At 55.0% G+C, this 21,432-nt stretch overlaps 3 protein-coding genes and 1 pseudogene across 6 annotated transcripts; 1 reads left to right on the plus strand and 3 right to left on the minus strand.

Moving 5' to 3' along the window:
• Window positions 1-1,235: 1,235 nt before the first annotated feature.
• On the plus strand, window positions 1,236-6,353 carry ACADVL (acyl-CoA dehydrogenase very long chain). The gene is made up of 20 exons (XM_066364705.1): window positions 1,236-1,376; window positions 1,473-1,548; window positions 1,826-1,891; window positions 1,976-2,048; window positions 2,136-2,200; window positions 2,309-2,443; window positions 2,800-2,944; window positions 3,138-3,267; window positions 3,364-3,489; window positions 3,788-3,986; window positions 4,212-4,316; window positions 4,746-4,832; window positions 4,917-4,979; window positions 5,081-5,182; window positions 5,258-5,355; window positions 5,433-5,505; window positions 5,583-5,655; window positions 5,750-5,822; window positions 5,914-5,989; window positions 6,065-6,353. The coding sequence occupies exons 1-20, from the start codon at window positions 1,330-1,332 to the stop codon at window positions 6,203-6,205; spliced, it is 1,953 nt and encodes a 650-aa protein (XP_066220802.1). The 5' UTR covers window positions 1,236-1,329; the 3' UTR covers window positions 6,206-6,353.
• Window positions 6,354-6,427: 74 nt separating this feature from the next.
• Window positions 6,428-16,238, minus strand: DVL2 (dishevelled segment polarity protein 2). 3 transcript variants are annotated; one of them, XM_066364693.1, is made up of 15 exons: window positions 15,799-16,238; window positions 12,241-12,310; window positions 11,771-11,916; window positions 11,532-11,623; window positions 11,226-11,361; window positions 11,007-11,097; window positions 10,804-10,873; window positions 10,562-10,701; window positions 10,383-10,459; window positions 9,012-9,079; window positions 8,723-8,851; window positions 8,478-8,609; window positions 8,167-8,346; window positions 7,547-7,765; window positions 6,428-7,433 (listed from the first exon to the last, which is right to left on the minus strand). In XM_066364693.1, exons 1-15 carry the CDS (start codon window positions 15,990-15,992, stop codon window positions 6,985-6,987), a joined length of 2,193 nt encoding a protein of 730 aa, XP_066220790.1. In that variant the 5' UTR covers window positions 15,993-16,238; the 3' UTR covers window positions 6,428-6,984. The 3 variants fall into 3 exon arrangements, with proteins under 3 accessions (XP_066220790.1, XP_066220789.1, XP_066220788.1); XM_066364692.1 differs by having other exon boundaries at window positions 11,544-11,641; XM_066364691.1 differs by having other exon boundaries at window positions 11,532-11,641.
• On the minus strand, window positions 12,447-13,486 carry LOC136393787 (small ribosomal subunit protein eS1-like; annotated as a pseudogene).
• Window positions 16,239-16,729: 491 nt separating the features above from the next.
• PHF23 (PHD finger protein 23) lies at window positions 16,730-21,241 on the minus strand. 2 transcript variants are annotated; one of them, XM_066364695.1, is made up of 5 exons: window positions 20,985-21,241; window positions 19,417-19,448; window positions 19,175-19,267; window positions 17,601-18,237; window positions 16,730-17,495 (listed from the first exon to the last, which is right to left on the minus strand). In XM_066364695.1, exons 1-5 carry the CDS (start codon window positions 21,016-21,018, stop codon window positions 17,281-17,283), a joined length of 1,011 nt encoding a protein of 336 aa, XP_066220792.1. In that variant the 5' UTR covers window positions 21,019-21,241; the 3' UTR covers window positions 16,730-17,280. The 2 variants fall into 2 exon arrangements, with proteins under 2 accessions (XP_066220792.1, XP_066220791.1); XM_066364694.1 differs by having other exon boundaries at window positions 17,601-18,438; window positions 20,985-21,239.
• Window positions 21,242-21,432: the final 191 nt, after the last annotated feature.

A 21,432-nucleotide genomic window follows, 5' to 3' on the forward strand; every position in this document is an offset into this window, starting at 1 on the left:
CTCTCTCTTCTCTCACTTTAATCTCCCTAATCCTCCAGGATTGGAGCTGAGCTGCCTTCTCCCCACCCAATTCTAGCTGTTAGGTAAAACAGGCACTCTGCGAATGGACCAGATGTCCCATTCTTCTCCAGGTCCCCAGGCACCACCACCATCACCTTGGCCCCTTCTTCCAAAGTCAGGCACAATTTAGCTACATTTTCCTAAGAGACTGAAGAAGAGGGCTGCCCTTAAGGAGGTTTCAATAGCTCAAAAATAAAGGAAGTTGGCCTGATCTGAGGTAGCGCAGTAGATAAAGCAATGACCTGGAATGCTGAGGTCTCTGGTTCAAAACCCTGGGCTTGCCTGGTCAAGGCACATACGAGAGGCAACTACTATGCTTCCTGCTTCTCCCTCTCTTTCACTCTCTCTCAAATAAACAAAATCTTAAAAAATAATAAAAATAAAGTATGTATGTATATACATGCATACTTTAAAAATAAATAAAGGAAGCTGAGCCCAGTTCTCTATCTCCTCCTGGGCCTATCCCGAGTGGGAATGGCAAAAAGAGGGGCAATAAAGTACTTGGGACTTCTTGATCCAGGGCTAGAGAAGTGTGGGAGAGGGAAAAGATACAAGAATTCCTACAGTTCTTCTTGAGCCCGGGACAACATCTGTCCAGAGTTCTAGCCTGAGCACCTGTCTCAGGAAGAAACAGAAGGCAGGCAGACAGAGATGTTGAGGAAAGTCTCAGGCCTAAAGGGGAGGCAGTGAACCTCAGAAGAGAAGAGAAGGTACTTCCTACTCTGAAAATTTTTGTGTTCCCAGAGTTAGTTGACACTTTCTAGATCCCAGAATATGCTTGGTACACTTACACTCCAGCTTGAGTCCTCCACCCGACCATTTCCCTCCGTTGTGTAAATTTCACAAGGGATTCCAAAGAGTCGTTTTCTATGCCTCTGCCTCTGGCATCTACCTCACCTTCTACATTCTAACTCCACCTTGGAAGTCCTCCTTTCAGTCCACCCTCCATCCCTCTGGCGGCAGTTGCCTAAGCTCCTCCCTCTTAAGTCTCGGTCAATCCATCACCGCTTTTGAGGGCTACACTCTAGTTCGGACAGGCGGGACGGAGTTCGCGAGACACAACGGACATTTGGAGATAGGTCAACCAGAACGCAGGGTTGGGGGGCGCTCCGGAACTACAACTCCCAGCACGCCGCGGCGGCTGGAAGCCCCGCCCACCTCCCGATGCATTGTGGAGGATGAGTCAGGGGTGGGGGTATCCAGACTTGGGCAGACGGGCCAGAGCGCTAGGTCAGCGCTCGAGGCAGCAGCGGCCGGACCAGTTCAACTATGCAGGCGGCGAGGGTGGCCCCGAGCGTGGGGCGGCAGCTCCTGAGGTGTGGGGGCGGGGGATGAGGAAAGTGTGTATTCCAGGAGGGATGGGGGCAGCGGGCCTGGGGACGCGGCCAGAACTAATTGCCCACTCTCCACAGTTCGCGGCCCTGTGCTCTCCTAGGGCAGTTATGGCCCTGCCCTACGCGACGACCCTATGCCAGTGGGGCCGCTCACGTAAGTGACGGTGGCCTTGGGATGGGGGTGCTCGGGTGGGCGTCCGCGCGGGCTCCCACCTCCCTACCGCCGCCGACAGGGGTCTCCCTGCTGGTGGTAGTCACCTGCCGACCGACCTGGCACCGAAAGTAGGGGAAAGGGCAGGCCAGGGTGCCCTCGAGACGAAACTAGGGGAAAGGTCGCGGAATCTGCCCTTCCGGTACCATCTCTTCCCCTGTGTTCTCCTTGGCATTTCTGCAGCCCCTTCCCCAGCTGCGCTAACTGTCCCTTTCCCCAGGCGGTTCTTGACAAGTCCGATTCGCTCTCTTCTGAGGCTTCCACCAGGGAAAAACCGGCCAAGGCGGTATGTAGCCCCAAGATCATAAGGAGCTAAACCGGGGCGGACCCACCCCAGCCAGCTTCCTGAAACCCCCTTCTCCTGTCGCAGGAATCTAAGTCCTTTGCAGTGGGGATGTTCAAGGGCCAGCTCACCACCGAGCAGGTGTTTCCGTACCCGTTAGGTAAGGGGAAGGGTAGTCAGAACTGGGGGGTTGGTCAGGTCCCCCTGACCACTTGGCCTGACCTGTTTTGTCTCTGCTGCCCTGCAGTGCTCAATGAGGAGCAGACACAGTTTCTTAAAGAGCTGGTGGGTCCTGTGTCCCGTTTCTTTGAGGTAAGGAATGACTGGGCCTGGGGAATAGAGGGCTTGTCCCTAATGGGGTGGGAGAGATGTTAAGGACCTGTAAAGGAACCTAGATGTGGGATCCTGTGCCTTCCCCAGGAGGTGAACGATCCTGCCAAGAATGACATGCTGGAGCAGGTGGAGGAGACCACTATACAGGGTCTCAAAGAGCTGGGGGCCTTTGGTCTGCAAGTGCCCAGTGACCTTGGTGGAGTGGGGCTCTGCAACACCCAGGTGAGGGAGCCCCTGAGACATTTCCCAGTACCCAGGTCGTGGGTCTTCTCAGCTTGGCAAGTTCACCTCCTCCTGTTGGATGCCCATTCTCCTGATGTGGACACACCCTTTCCAAAAACACCAGAATTACATGCAATCCCCTAGGGCCATAGGCCTCATCCAGATTCCCAGGTCCTCATGAATCTCTAAGGTAGGGACTACCTAACAGGGTAGGAAGCCACCAAGACCTGGGGTGGACACTACCCAGCCAGTGTTCTTCTCTGCTGTTTCACTTCCTCTCCTGACAATGCCCAGGTTCTTACTAAAGGCAGGTCTACGTGGCCAGTTACAGCCCCAAATGCCTGCTTTCCCCCCAGTACGCACGCTTGGTGGAGATTGTGGGCATGCACGACCTTGGTGTGGGCATCACACTGGGAGCCCATCAGAGCATTGGTTTCAAAGGTATCCTGCTCTTTGGCACGAAGGCCCAGAGAGAAAAATACCTCCCCAAATTGGCATCAGGTAAGGCAAGTCTAATAGCCCCAGGGATCGGGGATATTCTGGGCTTGGTACCACATAGTTGGGCAAGTTGGTTGATGGAGACTGAAAACTGCCCGAGGGGTTAAGGAGTAACTTGGGATGAGTTACACTGAGAGGCCTTTAATGCCCATCAAGACCCAGCAGTGGGCCTAGTGTAAAGCTATCTGCTCAATAGGGGAGACTATAGCGGCTTTCTGTCTAACGGAGCCCTCGAGTGGGTCAGATGCGGCCTCCATCCGAAGCTCAGCTGTGCCCAGTCCCTGTGGAAAATACTACACCCTCAATGGAAGCAAGATTTGGATCAGGTAATCTTCCATTTCTTCCCCTCTTCCCACCTCTGCCCAGTCTGAGGCCACACTGCTCTATCCCCCATGCCCTGACTGCCCTCATTTTTTCCACAGTAATGGGGGCTTGGCAGATATTTTCACAGTCTTTGCCAAGACACCAGTTACAGATGCAGCTACAGGGACCGTGAAGGAGAAGATCACAGCCTTTGTGGTGGAGAGAAGCTTTGGAGGTGTTACCCAGTGAGTGGGTTTGGGGAGGAAGAAAGGTTGAGGCAGGGACAAGGGGCAGTGCTGAGCTCTTGGGCATATGGTTGTTAACAGTTCACCCTGGGGCTGTGTGCACAAGCCAGAGCAGCCAGCAATGTTTGTTCCCTTTGGGACATGTGGCTCTGTCCAGGTCTCCTGGGCCTCTGGGCAAGCAGAGATGTGTTGCCTGCAAGCTGGGAGTTGTAGTTCCTCCCCGGTTCATAAGGAATGAAAAGGCAGTTTTCCCTGCACCTTGTTGAACACGCCTCTGCTTCTCGCCCTGCCATTCCAGTGGGGCCCCCGAGAAGAAAATGGGCATCAAGGCCTCAAACACAGCAGAAGTGTACTTTGACGGAGTACGTGTGCCCTCAGAGAACGTGCTGGGCGAAGTGGGGGGCGGCTTCAAGGTCGCCATGCACATCCTCAACAACGGACGGTTTGGCATGGCTGCGGCCCTTGCAGGCACCATGAAGGGCATAATTGCCAAGGCAGTGAGTACCCTGCTTGAGTCTCTAAATACCCTGAATCTAAGTCACACTGTCCCTGTTCCACATGTCCCTGTCCCCTTGCAGGCACTCCCTCCACCAGCAGCCCCTCCACCACTAGCAGTTCCAGGCTCCATCTAGCCTAGACTCAGCTCTTGGCTATTGCCAAAGCCCAGCCCTCCAAGCCCACCCCAGCTCCTCTCATGGTGAGACACAAGTGCCCTCTTCCAGGTGGATCATGCTGCTAATCGTACCCAGTTTGGGGAGAAAATTCATAATTTTGGGGTGATCCAGGAGAAGCTAGCCCGGATGGCCATGCTGCACTATGTGACGGAGGTGAGGGTCGTCCCTTGTTCCTCTTCTGTTTCCTTCTTCCTAGTTGGTTCAGACTACAACCCCCAGCAGCACCTGGGGCAGTGGGTCTCCAGCTTTACACCAATGCCCTAGGGGATGCGAGGAGGCATAGTCAGCTCGGCTGTGGCAGGAGAGCCTTCTGTTCTGCTGAGGTGCTTTCCAGAGATAGCTGAAGTCGATTCTACCCCCACAACCACCCTTACCTCTTCGCCCCTTTCAAGAAGTCAAATGCCTAGAAGCCAGATTAACTGACTCAGGGGACCAAATATTTCACTGTGCCTGACATGGGGAGTTAGAGGATGAAGGCAAGGGCCAAGGGAGCTGGTGCTTTTCTGGTAGTGGAGACCTGGGTGACCGGGCCGAATCTGACGCAGCCCTTTCCGTTCCTATGTCCCCATCACACAACTTCAGTCCATGGCATACATGGTGAGTGCCAACATGGACCAAGGAGCCACGGATTTCCAGATAGAGGCCGCCATCAGCAAAATCTTTGGCTCGGTGAGCTTCCAGACCTACAGGGAGGGAGAGCCCAGTTCGGGAGCATGGCCCCAGAACCAATTTTATGTGGTTCTTTGTCCCTAGGAGGCAGCCTGGAAGGTGACAGACGAGTGCATCCAAATCATGGGGGGCATGGGCTTCATGAAGGTATAGGATGGGACTCTGCCCCCAGTAGCTGCAGCTGGGCTGGGAGGGAGACAGCCACGTCTCGCTCCACGGGGGCTCGGACTTGTCTTTCCCTGTGCTAGGAGCCTGGGGTTGAGCGCGTGCTCCGAGACCTTCGCATCTTTCGGATCTTTGAGGGAACAAATGACATTCTCCGGCTGTTTGTAGCTCTGCAGGGCTGTATGGTAAGACTGAGGAGAATGGAGGGGAGGAGGTGGGGAGGACTGGGAATCCTGACTGTTGGACCCTCCTCTCCACAGGACAAAGGAAAGGAACTCAGTGGGCTTGGCAATGCTCTAAAAAATCCTTTTGGGAATGCCGGCCTCCTGCTAGGAGAGGCAAGCAAACAGCTGAGGCGGTAAGCATAGAGGCCAGGGCAGGGCGGGGCAGGGCCGTGGATGGCAACTCACAGGTCACTTTCCCCTTTCCTCTAAGGCGGGCAGGGCTGGGCAGCGGCCTGAGTCTCAGTGGTATCGCCCATCCGGAGCTGAATCGGAGCAGTGAACTGGTAGGTAGGCAAGGCTGGGGGGCGTGGGGACAGCCTGTGTCAGAGCTGACCCCGGGGCGCTTTCTTCATCTCCTCAGGCAGTGCAGGCTCTGGAGCAGTTCGCCACTGTGGTGGAGGCCAAGCTGATAAAACACAAGAAGGAGATTGTCAGTGAGTGAGCCTACCCCATTACCACCCCTCCTCTCTTTTCATCTCCCTCTCCCTCCAACTAACGCTCCTCTCCCCCATCCCATCTACCTGACAGATGAGCAGTTTGTGCTGCAGCGTCTGGCAGACAGTGCCATTGACCTCTACGCCATGGTGGTGGTTCTTTCCAGGTGAGGAGGCAGTGGGGGAGGCCTGAGCTGTAGGCGGGGCCCGTGCCAGCGTCATAGCCTTGACTTACTGTCTCCTCCTGCTTCCCACCAGGGCCTCAAGGTCCCTGAGTGAGGGCCACCCCACAGCCCAACATGAGAAAATGCTCTGTGACAGCTGGTGTATTGAGGTGAGATTCAGGGTTGCCAAGAGCAGGTGGGGGGGTTCAAGGCACAGGCCTGAAGCCCTCCTTCCCTCTCCCCAGGCCGCAGCCCGGATCCGGGAGAACATGGCGGCTCTGCAGTCAGACCCCCAGCAGCAGGAGCTCTTCCGTAACTTCAAAAGCATCTCCAATGCTTTGGTGGAGCGAGGTGGCGTGGTCACCAGCAACCCCCTCGGCTTCTGAACACTCCCAGCCAGAGCCTGGCAAGGAATGTGCCTTCTTTCACACCAAAGCCCGGCCTGATTCTTCCTTGAAGGGGCCTCACCCCCAGACTGTGCCTGCTCTCAAAGGGAGCACTTGATGCCTTAGAAATAAAGCCTCTAACAAGTCATGATTTGCTACTGTGTCTTGAGTTTTTTCCCTCACTGCCTGCCTCCCTCCCAAACAAAGGAGCCAAAGGCGTAGGGAGTTTACCCCTATTGCTTTATTTGGTGTTTTATACAAGTGACTAAAATAAATAGAGTAACAAAAACAGCTACACGGCCCCCAAATACCAAATAACCCAGCTTCCTCTGACTGCTGTCAAGGGTGATCAACCCCCTCCTCTCACAGGACAGTAGGACAGAGCTAACTGGGCGAATGAAGTAGATCACATTTTAGGGTTAAAAGAAGGGGCCTGTGAGACAGATTCTTTGTATAAAAGAGGAAATGCCTACTAAAAAAATAGTCTAAAAAACGTAGAAAAGTTTATTTTAACCTCCCAAAATTGTTTACAAAAATATAAGCTAAAACTAACCAAAGGTCCCTTGTTCACCCCTGAGGAAAGGGGTAGGAACCAGGCACTGCTGGTAAGAATCACAGAGGTGACAGCACCGCAGGCAGCAGCCCACACAACAGGCCGAGCCCAGGCTCCACCAGGGTACTGAGCATGTGACTGACAAGACACCAATCTCAGGACAGGAGCACCAGGTACTGCCTGGTCAGGCCAACGGTGGTGATCCAACATGGTCCCATTGTTGGCTCTACATGACATCCACAAAGAACTCACTGGGGTTGCCCATGGCCATGTGGAAGCTTTGGCGGCTAGCTGTCAGCTCTGGAGGCACTGAGCCTAGGTCTCTGACTGGAGGGGCCCCGGGGGGCTGCACAGCTGCAGGGACAGGCGGGGGAGGTGGGGGCATCATGACCACCATCATGGGGTTATAGGGGAGGGCCATACCAGGGGGTTGTCCATAGGGATGGAGTCCTGGGTGGGCTCGAATATTGGGAGCACCCCCTGATGAGCTCCTGGAAGGGGGAGGGCCCCCATCACCAATCCCACCAGGTTCGCTGCCCCGCCGAAGGCTGCCCCCCCGGCTGGAGGGCTCGGACTCACTGCCGCTGCCAGACTTGGACTCAGGGGCCCGCTCTTCAGGCCTCCCCGTGCGCCCTGCCCCCCCATCACTGCGGGTGGACCCACTGCTCCGGCTGCCTGTTGGGGGAGAGGCAAAGGGGACAACTGAGCCCCAGCCCCGGGTCCTTCGGCCTCCCTGGTTCCCCCTGGCCCCCCACTCACAACTGTACTGGTGTCTGGCGGTTACTTACCTTCACTGTGCTGGCTGCTGGCACTGCCTGCACCATAGGTGTAGGATGAGAGCTCATGGTAGGGGGGCGGCTGTGGGCTGTATGGGTGTGGGGCTGGGTACTGGTAGGGGAAGGTGGGCAGCAGGGGCCACGGAGTGGCCCCAGGCAGAGGAGCCAAGGTGTCCTGGTCCGAAGCCCCACTGGAGCCATCATTGTCATTCAGAGACAAGTTGACTAGGTCTGGAAAGTAAGAGAAGAGATTAAGAGTCACTGCTTCAAGGGGCCAGGACACTAAGACATCCAATGAGAAGGAACTGGGAACTGTTTCCCCAGAACCATCCATGATGGGGGTTAAAACGATGGCCTCTAACAGGAAATACCCCACCTGCCACTGCTATGGAGGCAGGAAATCAGCCAGGGCCCCTTAAGTCCCATGGGCTATTATGAGAAGGCACCCTTCTCCTCACAGACACAGCCCTGTGCCTCATGGACAGCGTGTCCCGCAGAACACTGGTGGATGTTAGCCCCTACTTGAGTGACAGGCCAGTACAGGGCCTCGTGCAGGGCACACACTGCTTATTGGTCCAGAGTGGCCCGGGCTGGTTTCTGGACAAGGTCCAGGGTTAGAGAAGGGCACTTACAACTCTCACAGCCGCCACTGAGGTCTCCAAAGACGTAATAGCACTGCTCTGAGAAGGTGATCTTGTTCACAGTATGCCGGATAAGGCCTGCCTTGAGCAGCCCGCTGGCGTACTTGCGGGCCTCCCGGCGCTCAGGAAAGCCCTCCACGTGATGGTAGAGCCAGTCAACCACGTCGGAACCTGGAGTCAGCCAGAGCAGAGAAAGACCTCAGGTGCTCCTCCTGACCTGTTCCACCCCTGGCCTGGCTCATCCCCAGGTTTGGCCTCCTCCGCCTCCCCTTCCCATGCACCAGTCCAGGGTCTAGCCATACCCAGAAAGGCATTAGGGATAGTGATCTTGAGCCACATGCGGTCCCTAACTTCCAGTCCAGACTCTGGAGATGCCATGGCCTTGGTCACAGATGCCATGTCGGTATGGATGGAGAGACCTCGGCCCTCACACCCTGACAGAGGAGAAGCAGGGCATCAGAAGCAGAGCCCACTCCCAAGGAGCAATGGGTCACAACACTGCCAGAGGGCTGGCCAGGAGGGGGGTGAGGCGGGCCTGGGAGCTCACCATCAGGCAGAGAGGACCCAGACGTAATGGTGCTCATGGACGAGGAGCCTGGATAGGCCGGGAAGGTGCCGGTCAGTGCAGCCGAGTGTGAGACCCAGGCGGCGGGGTCAATCGGCTGGATGGGCTCATCTGGGACAGAGAAAGCCACCAAGATGATCCCTTTCTAGCCCCAGAGAGCCATCCTTGTCCCTCCCTGGTGCACCCATGACCCTCCTCCACCCATTCCCCGCAGCCTAGAGCCCCAGCCTTCCCAGCCCCTCAGCTGCGGGCTCTCCTGAGGATCACTCACTTCGGGGCAGGGTGAAGTAGGCCTGTGGAGAGGGGTCCCAGCACTTGGCCACAGTCAGCACAATGGGACTGTGGGGAAGAGGATAAGGCTAGTCAAGCTGGGTGTGGAGAGGCCTCCAGAGGGTGGAGGCCTGGAACGAGAGTGGGTTGAAGAACAGAAAGAGGGAGAGAAGAAAAGAGCACAGACATGGCTGGGCCCAAGGAGGTGAGGGTAGGAAGGCTCCATCCACAATGTGGGTGACTCACTGACATGGGCAACTTTTTTTTTTCATTTTCGTTTTTTTATTTATTCATTTCAGAGAGGAGAGAGAGCGAGAGAAGGGGGGAGGAGCAGGAAGCATCAACTCCCATATGTGCCTTAACCAGGCAAGCCCAGGGTTTCAAACCGGCGACCTCAGTATTCCAGGTCGAGGCTTTATCCACTGTGCCACCACAGGTCAGGCGACATGGGTAACTCTTAAAGACATACTGAGTCAGACAAGAGAGTACACACAGTATAGTTCCAGTCACAGAAAGCCCCAAAACAGGTAAAGCCAAACCATGTTGTTTTAAGGATACCGGCATGGTGGTAAAACTACCAAGTGGGGCAGAAATGTTGTCAGAGTGATGACCAAAGAATAAGGAGAATGGTTACCCCTAGGGGCAGCGAGGAGAGTGGGGGCCAGAAGAAACACTGGGGTAACCTTTGGGGTGTCAGCAACCTTCTATTTCATGATCTAGGCCAGGGGTCCCCAAACTGAGGCCATTTATCCGGGCCCTGCTGCACTTCCGGAAGGGGCACCTCTTTCATTGGTGGTCAGTGAGAGGAGCATAGTTCCCATTGAAATACTGGTCAGTTTGTTGATTTTTGTTTTTTTTTTTTTTTTTTTTTCAGAGAGGAGAGGGAGAGACAGAGAGAGAGAGAGAAAGTGGGGAGGAGCTGGAAAGCATCAACTCCCATATGTGCCTTGACCAGGCAAGCCCAGGGTTTCGAACCGGCGACCTCAGCATTTCCAGGTCGACGCTTTATCCACTGCGCCACCACAGGTCAGGCCAGTTTGTTGATTTAAATTTACTTGTTCTTTATTTTAAATATTGTATTTATTCCCATTTTGCTTTTTTACTTTAAAATAAGATATGTGCAGTGTGCATAGGGATTTGTTCCTAGTTTTTTTTATAGTCCGGCCCTCCAACAGTCTGAGGGACAGTGAACTGGCCCCCTGTGTAAAAAGTTTGGGGGCCCCTGATCTAGGCAGTGGTGACACGGGAACTCACTCATGCAGTAATTACTCATTACATTATACGTTTCTCGTATTATGTCCTTTTTAGAAAACAAAAGGGGAAAAGGCAAAGACTAGAGGCCTGAGCACCTGAGAGCTGCTCAGAGGCTCACCCGGGCTTATGCACAATGTCCCTCAGTACCCGCACGGCATCGTCGTTGCTCATGTTCTCAAAGTTCATGTCATTCACCTGGAAGGGAAGGGAAGGGAAAGGAAGGGAAGGGAAGCGAAGGGGCTGAGGTCGGGTAGGAGAGGCAGAGAGCCCCTGCCTGAGCGCCCTACCCCAGCACACCTGCAAAAGCATGTCCCCCGGCTCGATGCGCCCGTCAGCTGCCACAGCCCCACCCTTCATGATGGAGCCGATGTAGATGCCCCCGTCTCCCCGCTCATTGCTTTGGCCAACAATAGAGATGCCCAGGAAGTTGTACTTCTCTGTGGAAGGAGTACATGTGATGAGGGGAAGCCCAAGCCACGTCACCCCTCAGCCCTGGGGACCAGGTCGCCCAATCCTCCAGTCCCCAGCGCCCTCCATACCCATGTTAAGTGTGACAGTGATGATGTTGAGAGACATGGTGGAATCGGTAACACTGCTGAAGGATGAGGTCTGCGGTGGGAAAGGAGCAAGACCGTCAATGGCTCATGCACCAGTCTGCGACTGTCTGTGCCCTCGCCCCCAGTAAAGCAAGGCCCAGGCCCCCAATGCCCCAAGGTCCAGCTGTCCCGCGAGACCCGCTCACCCTCTCCAGGCGAGGCGGCCGCTGTTTCTTCCGCCGCCGGTGGCGCTTGAGGAGGCGAGAGGCGCTGCTCTGCTCGGTGGAGCTGCTAAACCTGGGGAAGGTCAGGAGGGAGGCTTGCAGGCCAAGGCGGACGTGAGGCCCAGGAACAGCGGGCCACAGGGCTGGCTGGAGGAGGGCAGGGGAGGGACTGTGTCCCGGGAAGGGCTCTAGAAGCCATACCGGCTCATGGCATCCTCCTCCTCCGAGTCCCCCAGGCTCGTGCTCTCCAGCTCGCTGGTCATGAGGGTCGAGGAACTCTCGTACCCAGCCAGGTGGCGCTCCAGCCTCGAGGGGACACTGGGCCTGTGGCCCCCAGCTGAGCATGAATAGAAACTGTCAGGAACCAGGCTGCATGCTCCTCACCCTCACCAACGCTTGGGTGGGTCGGCCCAACACTTCCCAGCTCCTGGGCCCCGGACCCCTCCTCCCCCTCCCCCACCCCCACCCCCACCCCTCTGCCGCCCTTCCCGGCCAGGCCTCCCTCACCGCCATGCTCACTGCTGTCTCTCCTGCGGGGCCGCTCCCGCCTCAGAGACACCACTGACTCCGTTTCGGTCTCGGGCTCCAGATTCTCCCGGCTGCTGGACACGTTAGGGCTGGATGAGCAGAGATGGTGCCAGCCCGAGTCAGTGAGACAGAGCCCTACATCCTGGGCTTCCTTTCCCAACAGCCTTGGACTCCCTCCTCACCTCCCACCCCTGGACTCAAGAATCCCAAGGACTCACTGGAAGGAGGGAGGCCTGGAGTCCCCAATGCCACTGGTCCTCTCTGGAGGCAAAGGGGGTAACGGTGGGGTCGGAGGTGCCAGTTCTATCCGTGGCTCCTGGGCTGGGGGAGCTATCTCAGGTTGAGGATTATCTGATGACACAAGCTAGAAGGGTGCAAGTGACAAGAAAAGAAAAAGAAAAAGAAAGAAGGCTCTGCTGGAAAGCGAGGCGTATCCGACAGGAGGGAGGGAAGGACTACAAAAGGGGGGCATGTGAGAGAGCCTGGAGAAAAGCACCCGAGAGCAGCAGCATGCTGTAGAGGCTCCAGAAGGCGGAGGGCCTCCAGCTGCCCTCCAAACAGGTAGGGAAGAAGCAAAGAACCAGGGTCTCCAGCAACTAATCAAGGCTTAGGCGACAAGGCCAGGCGAGGGCGTGGAGGAGCTTGGCAATGCAGGAGGGACTGGCCCCTCGGAGCCAGGGCCCCTTACCCAGGAGACGACCCTTCCATTGAAGCAGGGAAGGCGGGCATTGTCATCTGAAATTTCTTCCTTCACCACGCTGCCGAGAGACCGGAGCCAAGTCAGCTGAGACTACTGGCCCTCCCATGCCCATCCCTATCCAAAGTTTCTCCCCACCTTCTTCTTACCAAGTCATAAACAGAATTGTTTATTTGTCATTATTAAAAGTCTGAATTTTATACAGATTCTTGGACTGGAGGCTCATATCCATCAGCTCGTTCAACTTTAGCTCCTGTCTCATCCCCAGTAGCTTTTCCAGAACTGCTACCTTCACCATCAAGTTTTCCCAATTCAAACCAGGGCCTCTTCAGCATTTTGACTTTTCTAACAAAGACATCATGGAGTGGATACATAGATTGGTAAGCCTTTCCATATCTTTCCCAATGCTATCTGGAATCAACGTATTGACCACTTCTTTCTTTTTCTTTTTTGTGACAGAGACAAAGTCAGAAGAACAGATCCAGACAGACAGACAGGAAGGGAGATGAGAAGCATCAATTCTTCGTTGCAGCACCTACCTTAGTTGCTCATTGATTGCTTTCTCATACGTGCCTTGACCGGGGGCTACAGCAGAGCGAGTGACCCCCCCTTATTCAAGCCAGCGACCTTGGGCTCATGCCAGCGACCCTGGGCTTCATTCAAGCCAGTGACCTTTGGGCTCAAGCCAGTGATCATGGGGTTATGTCTATGATCCCACGCTCAAGTCAGCAACCCCACATTCAAGCTGCTGAGCCTGCATTCAAGCCAGTGACCTCGGGGTTTCAATCCTGAGTCCTCCATGTCCCAGTCCAACGCTCTATCCACTGCGTCACTGCCTGGTCAGGCTTGACCACTTCTTTCAAGCCATTTGTCTGTACCTCTCCCATCATGATATCCATCATCTTCCGGATTTGGTGGTAAGCCAAAGAGACTCTTCAAATCTAATCGTGTTTTTGGTAAAACCAACACAGAGTAGACGAAGCAAATAACCATCAGTAGTCTTGACACCAATGTGAGCTTCAATCGTGGTCTGCCAGTTTTTGACCGCAGAGCACATTTGTCACAGGAAGACCTATGCCATGGACATCCTCAGCAATTAGCCTGAATTTTCTAAATACAACTTCATTCTGCAGATCAACTAGGCTCACTTCAAAAACATGACCCTTGAGACCTATGCAATTTTGGTTCCTTGAGTTCTTGGGACTAATATTTTCCCAGTATTTCTTATACTGAACATAACAGAAGTTTTTTACATCATACTGATCTTTCTTGGAAAATGATCAACCACTTTCTTCTTGGCTCCCTCCCTGCCACCTTTCATAAGGTGCTCGTTCCTGCCCATCGTCAAGGTGCTGCTCAGAGAACCAAAAGAGCTTCTCCAATCTTCTTCAGCTGAAGGACAGTGGCCTTTCCCCCCACCCTGTCCAAGTCCTCTTCCCTCACACAAAAACACTTCGCTCTTACATCTAAGATATCTCCAAACTCAATTCCCTTTCCTTATTCCTCTTTCTCTCCCCAGTTTATCCTCAGGGGATCAATGTTGCTCCAAAGATCTCCTTGACTCTGACTCAAACGTTTTAGTCCAATTTCAGAGCCATCCCTTAAGGTTACCCCGCTGCCTCAAATATAACATCTATCTAATCTTAGGAGCCTTGCTGGCAGCCTTCCCCCAACCCCCACCCTGTTCCTCATATACCTTCCTAAAAAAAGTCTTTGGGCCTCATCCAAGACTCTATTCTAATGCTTTCCTTAGTTTTCTCTCACTTCCATAGATATCCAAGTCTTTGCCTAATAGAAAAATACCCATTAGACCAAGGCATGGTACTTCCCCACCAGGCTCAGTGCTCCCAGGGGGAGGCGAGGCCCAGCTTCCCACTGCCCTGTGCCTCACTAGGCACAAAACTCTGCACTATACAACCTGATGCGCCTCACAGACTCCAATGCCCAGCCCTGGGGTCACTTCTCCCATGGCTTCCTTGAGATGGACTGGACTTGGCCCTTCTTCTCACCCACCCTGTGAAACCATTACTGTTCAATACCATGTCCCGGCCACACAGCAAAGTACCGGACGCTTCATAAACATCAACAGATACTTGACTAAAAGAATGCACATATGAATGATAAGGCTCTCTGCCCTGAACAGAATCACACACACACACCTTCACCCCCAAATTAGGACATCTTGTCTGATCAACCCCTTAGTCTAATGTCACTCTAGAAGCCTGGATATATGCCAACTTAATTCTATTTGTTTTCAATGTGACAAACACAGCCCAGTCACTTCCAATCTGTCTCAGCATAATGTAGTATTTTTCACAACATAATACCAATCTGTCTCAGAATAGCCCAGCCTGCCAAATTATTCCAGTCTGCATTACCCTAACATAGATTATGGACTAGTCAGACTCAATATTGCTAACTACCACTGACCAAGAATTTACTATGTGCCATGCACCTGTACTAAGCATTTTACTCTATCTTCATTTCACAGGTGAGATTAAGGCACAGAAGTTTGAAACACTACCCAACTACATTGCTGACAAAGTATTTAAATCTAAGGTACTACCAAGACAGTACCGCTTTCCCAGTGGCCAACAATCTTTCTAGATAGAGCCTACTGGATTCAGCGCTCCTAGAACCAGGCTATCCTTGTCTAGTTCAGAGTGCCTTCAAGAGCTGAGGTTGAGGACCTAGAGGGTTCAGTACCAAAAATTATAAACACAAAAGGTCTTACTTTGTATTATTTAGATTCCCAATTTAGCCCAGAATGTCCCAAATTACCCCAGGATAGCCCAATCTATAGCACAGCCTAGAATGTTCCCACATGCAGCTGTCCACACCAATATAGACTAGAATAGGCCCATACGGCTGTCTGTATTAGCATAGACACTAAGAGCCCTGTCTGCCCTGTATTGAGTATCCCAATAAAAACTAGGCCCCAATTCAAACTAAGATCAACTAATACAACCCAGCAGAGTCCAGATGGCCCAAGTTTCTCCAGGATAGCCCAATCTACTCCAGGGCAGCCTATAACACCTCAAGACAGCACTCTCTGCATTAGTACATATTAGAATATCCCGAAACAATCCCGTCTGCCCTACTATAGGACAGAATGTCTTAGGTTGCCCCAATATAGTCCAATCTACATCAAGAGATTCCACAATATCCCACAATATACCTGTGTGCTACAGGGCTGCTCAGAATGAACTACCAGAGAATAACTCAATCTACCTTAGCACAGTCCAAAATATCCCCCAAATAAACTAGCGTGTCCCCCTCTGTTCCAGAATAGCCTAATCTTCTCTAATCTGGTTTCTAGTTTAGTATATATAGTCCAGTCTTCCTCCTACAGCTCCGTGCGCCTCGCCTCGATCTGTCCAAGCATAACCTTGTCTGTCCTGGGATATCCAATCCACCCCAACATAGTACGATCTGCTCCAGATAGCCCAGAAAATCCCAGGATGGCCCAGACTAGACATGTGCCCCTCAATATCGCCCAATCAACTCCAGCACAGCCCCCATCTGTCTCAGTCTAGGCCTTGCACTCACCCGAAATCCTGATCCATAGACTTGAAAAAGTACTTAGCGCCCGCTGGCCGCTGCAGGACGCTCTTGAAATCGCCGAGGGTAATGCGTTCGGCGGGGACGGGGATCTTCACCAGGTAGGGAGTCTCCTCTTCATCCAGGTGGTAAATCACCTTCGTCTCCCCTACACCACCGCCCCCCGCGCCGCCGCCCGCCATAGCCTCGACCGCGCGTTCTCCGGCTCCACCGCCCACCCAACGGGGCTAATCGCCCCCGCTGCGCTTGCGCACACCCGCAAACCGCCGCGCCAGAACGGACTGGACTGCCCTAGTGTAAGAGAGATGCAAGAGGAAGGTGGGGACCGCAGAGTGGCGGCAGGGTTAGAGGATGGGGAGCTGAAGGGGCGGCCGTGGGGTGCAACCGAAAGCCACGGACCTGCAGCCACCACCGTGAACACCCCGTAGCGCCCCGCCCACCTCTCCCCATGTCACGTGACCTGGACCAGACCCACCCATCTCCCCCCCCCCGCAACGCCCACACCACGTGACTGACACTCCGCCACGTGATCTCCTTCAGCAACGGTCTCCAAACCTTCAAGGGCTCCGCCCCCAAAATGTGTCCCCACCCGCGTCCTCCGAATACTGTGGCCAACCTGGCCTCTGCCTTCAAGGGACAACCGACTCCCATCCCCGCTTAACCTCGGGGAGGGAGAGGATGCTGCAAACAACTCTGATCATGCTGCTGTGGGAGGAGTCAGGGTGGGACTGGGGGCGTCCTACACTGGGGGTGAGATGGGACAAAGCCAACTGAGGCCAGAGCTGGTGCTCAAGCTGCAAAACCCGGTCATTTTCAGCTCGGCCTTTAAAGAGGTGGATTTCAGAACCACCTCCAGCCATCTTCTACCAGCTTTTCCGAGGCCTCCCTCCCAAGCAGCATAGTCAGCGAGGGCTATAAACACAGAAGAGCCCACTCTGCTTTATTTACAACACACAGCCTGTCTGCACAAACAGCTGGCCAATATTATTAAAAAACAAGAGGTGAGAGAATGGTCACCTGTTTTCCTTCCTCCTTCAGCCAGGCTCTGGTTGGTACTCCTCCCCTGAGCTGCCATGCCCAAAAGGGGAAGTCCAAAATTAAAAATAAAACCAGTGTAGAATAAATGGGGAGCAAAATAGAAGACAAGGGAGGGAAGTGCTATATTTACACTAGCGTTTTATAGACAACTGTCCCATTCCATCCCAATTCCAACCCTGGCCCAGAAAGTGAGAGGTGGCAGGTCCAAGGAGCTGAGACTGAGTGTCTAGGTACCCTCACTAACTGTAATGGGTCCCAGTTCAAGTCCACAAGGTAGGAAGGAAGAGTAGGAACTCATTTCCAAACCAGTCTCCCTTGGGAATTCCTGCCTCGAAGAGGGACAACATCCAAGCTTCAGGGGATAGGCTGAGGACCCTGAGGCTCAGATCCCATGTCATGTCATTTAGAAGTTCCAGCCTAGAGACAGTGCCATCAGGGCTCTCCAGATTTGGGAGGCCCCCCTAACCGCCGGGCCTCTGGCCGCAGTTCCTTGCATTTCTGGCAGTAAAAGAAATCAGGAACATTTGTCTTCTTAATCTTAGCACAGGAGAGGTGGATCCACGTTCCACATAGACTGCACTCAATCATGGGCCGGCCAGCAAAAGGCTTTCTGCAGTAACACGTGATCAGATCCCATGAGTCATCACCTGGGGGAAAAGAAGGTTGGTTTGGTGTTGTGCCTGAGCTGTTGCACCCCTAACAGTCCCATACCCATCATCCCAGCTGTTATCAGGCAGCCTCAAACGTCTCACCTGATTCTACCATGATGTCCTCATCCATGACTCGCATCTCGCCTTCACTGGAGCTGGCATCTCCATCTTGGCTTGTTTCAGTGCTGCCCACCTCCTTGCTTTCACTGTCAGTGGGAGGGGCTCCTTCAGGATGCACTGTGGCAGGGGGCCTAGGAGCCTCAGGGGGTGTTGGTAGTACAGGGGCTGGGGTGTCACCCCCTACCACTGCTGCCATCTCTTCATCTTCCTCCTCTTCCTCTTCTTCCTCCTCCTCTTCAGAGTCTGTATCACTGGGAGGTGCCCTGGGAGGCCCAGGAGGTGGGAGTCTATCCCCTCTTTCTGCCTTTTTCAACTTCCGCTTCTTGCTCTTTTTGATTCGAGACCTCTTTTCCCCATCCCCAGGGGCTGGCCGAGGCCTCCGAAGCACCCCAAAGCCAGCCCCCGCTCCTGGCCCCAACTTTCGGTTCTTTCGGTCCTTCTTTCGAGCAGGCTGGGAGAGGTCCCCCTGGGAAAGGGGCACTGGGGTGAGAGCAGCAGGGGGCCGGGAAGCGTGTGTCAGGGAAGAGGGGGACAGTGGAGATGCCATTTTGGGCCCATCTAAGTCAAAGAGAGAGTCCTTGAGCTTCATCTTCTCAAGCAGGGTGGCACTGTCAGGGGCCTGCAGACGAGAGAAAGTGGACCTTGGGGGTCCTGGCTGGGTGGGACCTGCTTGAGCGGCCCGTCTCTTGGATGACTTTGCTTTTTTAACAAAGGTCTGGATGGTTCGGAGATCTGAGGGGGCCGAGTCCCAGCCATCACTGTCTGCCGCACTCTCGCCTCGCAATGGAGAGCTGGAGCCAGAGGCTGGCCAGTCACTTTCCTTAAAAGGGGTATAAGACCAGGGTCAGCAGGGGGCCCAGTGTAATCTCACTCTGTTACTCTACAACTCCAGCTTAAAAATTAGGGACTGGCCCTGGCCAGGTGGCTTAGTGGATAAAGCATTACCCCAGCACACCAAGGTTGCAGGTTCAAATTCCAGGTCAGGGCATAAACAAGAAGCAATCAATGAGCACACAAGTAAAGGGAACTAAGAGGAACAAGTTGATGCTTTTTTCTTTCAATCAATGGAAAAAAACAACAAAACAACCTAGGGACAAATCTACCTCAAAATACCCTGCCAAAACCACCAAATATTACTGTACTCAAAAAAATTTATCCCAGCCCACTTATTAAACCTCTCCATGTTACTTCTGCTCTTACATTCTAGCATCTCCTCAATTCCCACTGCCTTTGCAACACTGTATCCCCCCAACAAGAACCTATTAGCTACATTTCTGTACAGCCTCACTGGTTACCATTTTCAGCTTTCTAAAACTTATCCAAAGTGCCTTCTATTAACAGCACCCCCAAACCATTCATTGTTGCCCAAGCCACCTATTTCTATTAATCTCAACTCCACCCCAAATATTCGTTTTCCTACTAGAGTTTCTAATTGCCCTAGTCTTACATATAAGTTCTGGTAGGCTTCCCTTATAAATAAATACAGTTCCATTTACCCAACAGACCCTCTGTAGTCCTTGCCACCACCTTCACGTTAGCTAACCTCCTTTTCCTACCTCTTTGCTAGGAGGGATGTAACCGGCATAGGCCAAGACAAAACTGCAGAATTTGTTGAAATCCTCAATTGTTCTCCGACGTTTCTCTGGTGGCTGAAAGGAAGAAAACTTGCATCACATTGAGTTTGAGTTTATGAGAGTTCCTGGAATATGAAATCTGGGAAAGATAGGAGAAAGGAGAGAGAAGGGGGAGAAGAGGATTGTACAGTAATAGTAGGCTGCCAAGGTAAGAAAAACCTCACCTGAGTCTCTGGCTTAAGGGTCGGAGGTGGATCTGTGAAAGCAATAAAAGCTGAGTCAAGGCACTAGGAAAGAGTCTGAATAAAACCCCACCTATGAACCTTGGAGATCCCAAGCGAACCCCCTTGCTCTCTTAGGTCCCCGAACCAGGCCAGCAAGCCCCTGCGGTACTGGGCCCGCCCCTGCTCCCCCTTCCGCCCCACGAGGGGCGGAGCCTGGGCGCGGCGCCCTCTCGGGCCTCCATATAGCGCTCCCCTCCCCCCCAGAAGCGGCCTGGCGCCCCGCCCCTCCTCACGGTTTCTCTTGACTTGTCTACTCGGATCTCTCAGCGCCCCACCCGCCATACCGCTCCCAGGACCGAGCCAGGGCTGCCGCCCTCCCAGATCCTATACAGGCGCCCAGTACCCCGAGTTCCTGCCGGGCCGCGCTCTGCCGCGCCGGTCCTCCCGAGAGCGAACACGCCGCCCGCCAGCCCCCAGGAGTCGGGATGACCACGCTGAGCCGCTCCCCGCCCTCCGGCCCCTTCTGCGCGAGCACGAGGCCGGCGCGCCCCTCACCCCGGCCGAAACACAGGCTCACGCAGCCGGCGCCACTTCGCGTCCGGGACGGACCCGAGAGCTCTCGCTCCGCGGCCCCACCTGCCCCCACAGACCGCGCTCCCCACAATTTCGCTGTCCCTCCGCCCCCATCCGGGGCTTTGGCCCCTCCCCGGCTCGAGCTCCTCAGGCTCCCCGCCGGGCCCCCGGGCCCAATTTGGAGCGCCCTCCGGCCGCCGTCCCTCCATCTCCGTCCCGGTACTCACAACCAAGTCACTACGGCTCCGGACCCCGGAACTCTAGCCCCCCCCACTCGTCTCCCCCTCCACAGCGACCCCCGCCGCAGCCGCGGCTGCCCCTTCACCCCCTGCAACTCCGGGCTTAAACCCTCGCCCACCAAGTCCCCCCCACACCTCGCAACTCGCCGGTCTAATCCCCCCCGCCCCTAAACTGCCCCGCTCCCCTCGCTCCCCAGCCGGCTTTCTCTCCCCGCAACTAGCCCCCGGTCCAAGTCCCTCTAGCGCAGACAATACCCGGACTCCGTCTTCTCCCCACAACTCTCTTCCCACCCCGCCAACAATCACCGGGCTATCTCCAGCGGCGATCGCCGGGAGCTCCGGCCCCGCCGCCGCCAACTCCCCCACCTCGGCGAACTCCCGGCTTCCTCACTCGGTCCTCCTCCCCCACCTCCCTCCTCAGCAACTCTCCGGGCCCCGGTGTCCCCCGCCACCCAGCACTAGGGCCCCGACCCGCCGGAGGCCCGTTCGCCCCTAACCCCCGAAGCTCCGGATTCCCAGCTCCCACTCCCCCATCTCCGCCCCCCCAGCATCTAATCTCCAACTAGCCCCGGCTCAGTCTCCCACTTCTCTTTCTCCAAGGTCTCCCAACTCGTCGCTCTCCCACCTCCGGGGCAGGCCCCCCGAACCCCTCCCCACGCTCCCTCGCCAGGCTCCGGGGCTCGACCTCCAAGTTTGCCAATTGATTCCTTGACCGCCTCCCTACGGCTCAGCGCTCAGTGCCGGTCGAGAGCTCACCTTCGGGACTGGGCTCCGCCATGGCTTCCAGCATCGCCCCCTCCCCTCCTCCCGGTCCGGCGCCCCCCTCCCCCGAGTCGGGGATCCCGGTGCTGCCTCCGGTGCTCGGTGCTCTTGCTGCCTCGCTCCACACAGGTGTCTGCCTCGGCTGGGTTGTGACTCGAGTCCGCTAGCCGCTGCCGCCACCTCCCTCTACCACTGCCTCCCGCACTCCCGGACCGAGCCCCCTCCCCCCGCGCCGCCGGCCGCCTGCTCCCTCCTCCTCCTCTCCACTCCCTCCCTCTCTCTTCCCCCTCCCCTCGCCTCTCCTCCTTTTCCTTCGCGGTTGCCGACGCGCAATGCACCAAGGGGCTTGTAGTCCGCCCGGGGGCAGCGGGAAAGGGACTGCATGAATCTTGGAAACTTCAGTTCCCAGCAAGCCATGAATTAGCGCAGACGCACTAAACCG

This window comes from Saccopteryx leptura, chromosome 2, assembly GCF_036850995.1.
Source record: "Saccopteryx leptura isolate mSacLep1 chromosome 2, mSacLep1_pri_phased_curated, whole genome shotgun sequence".
NCBI lineage: Eukaryota > Metazoa > Chordata > Mammalia > Chiroptera > Emballonuridae > Saccopteryx > Saccopteryx leptura.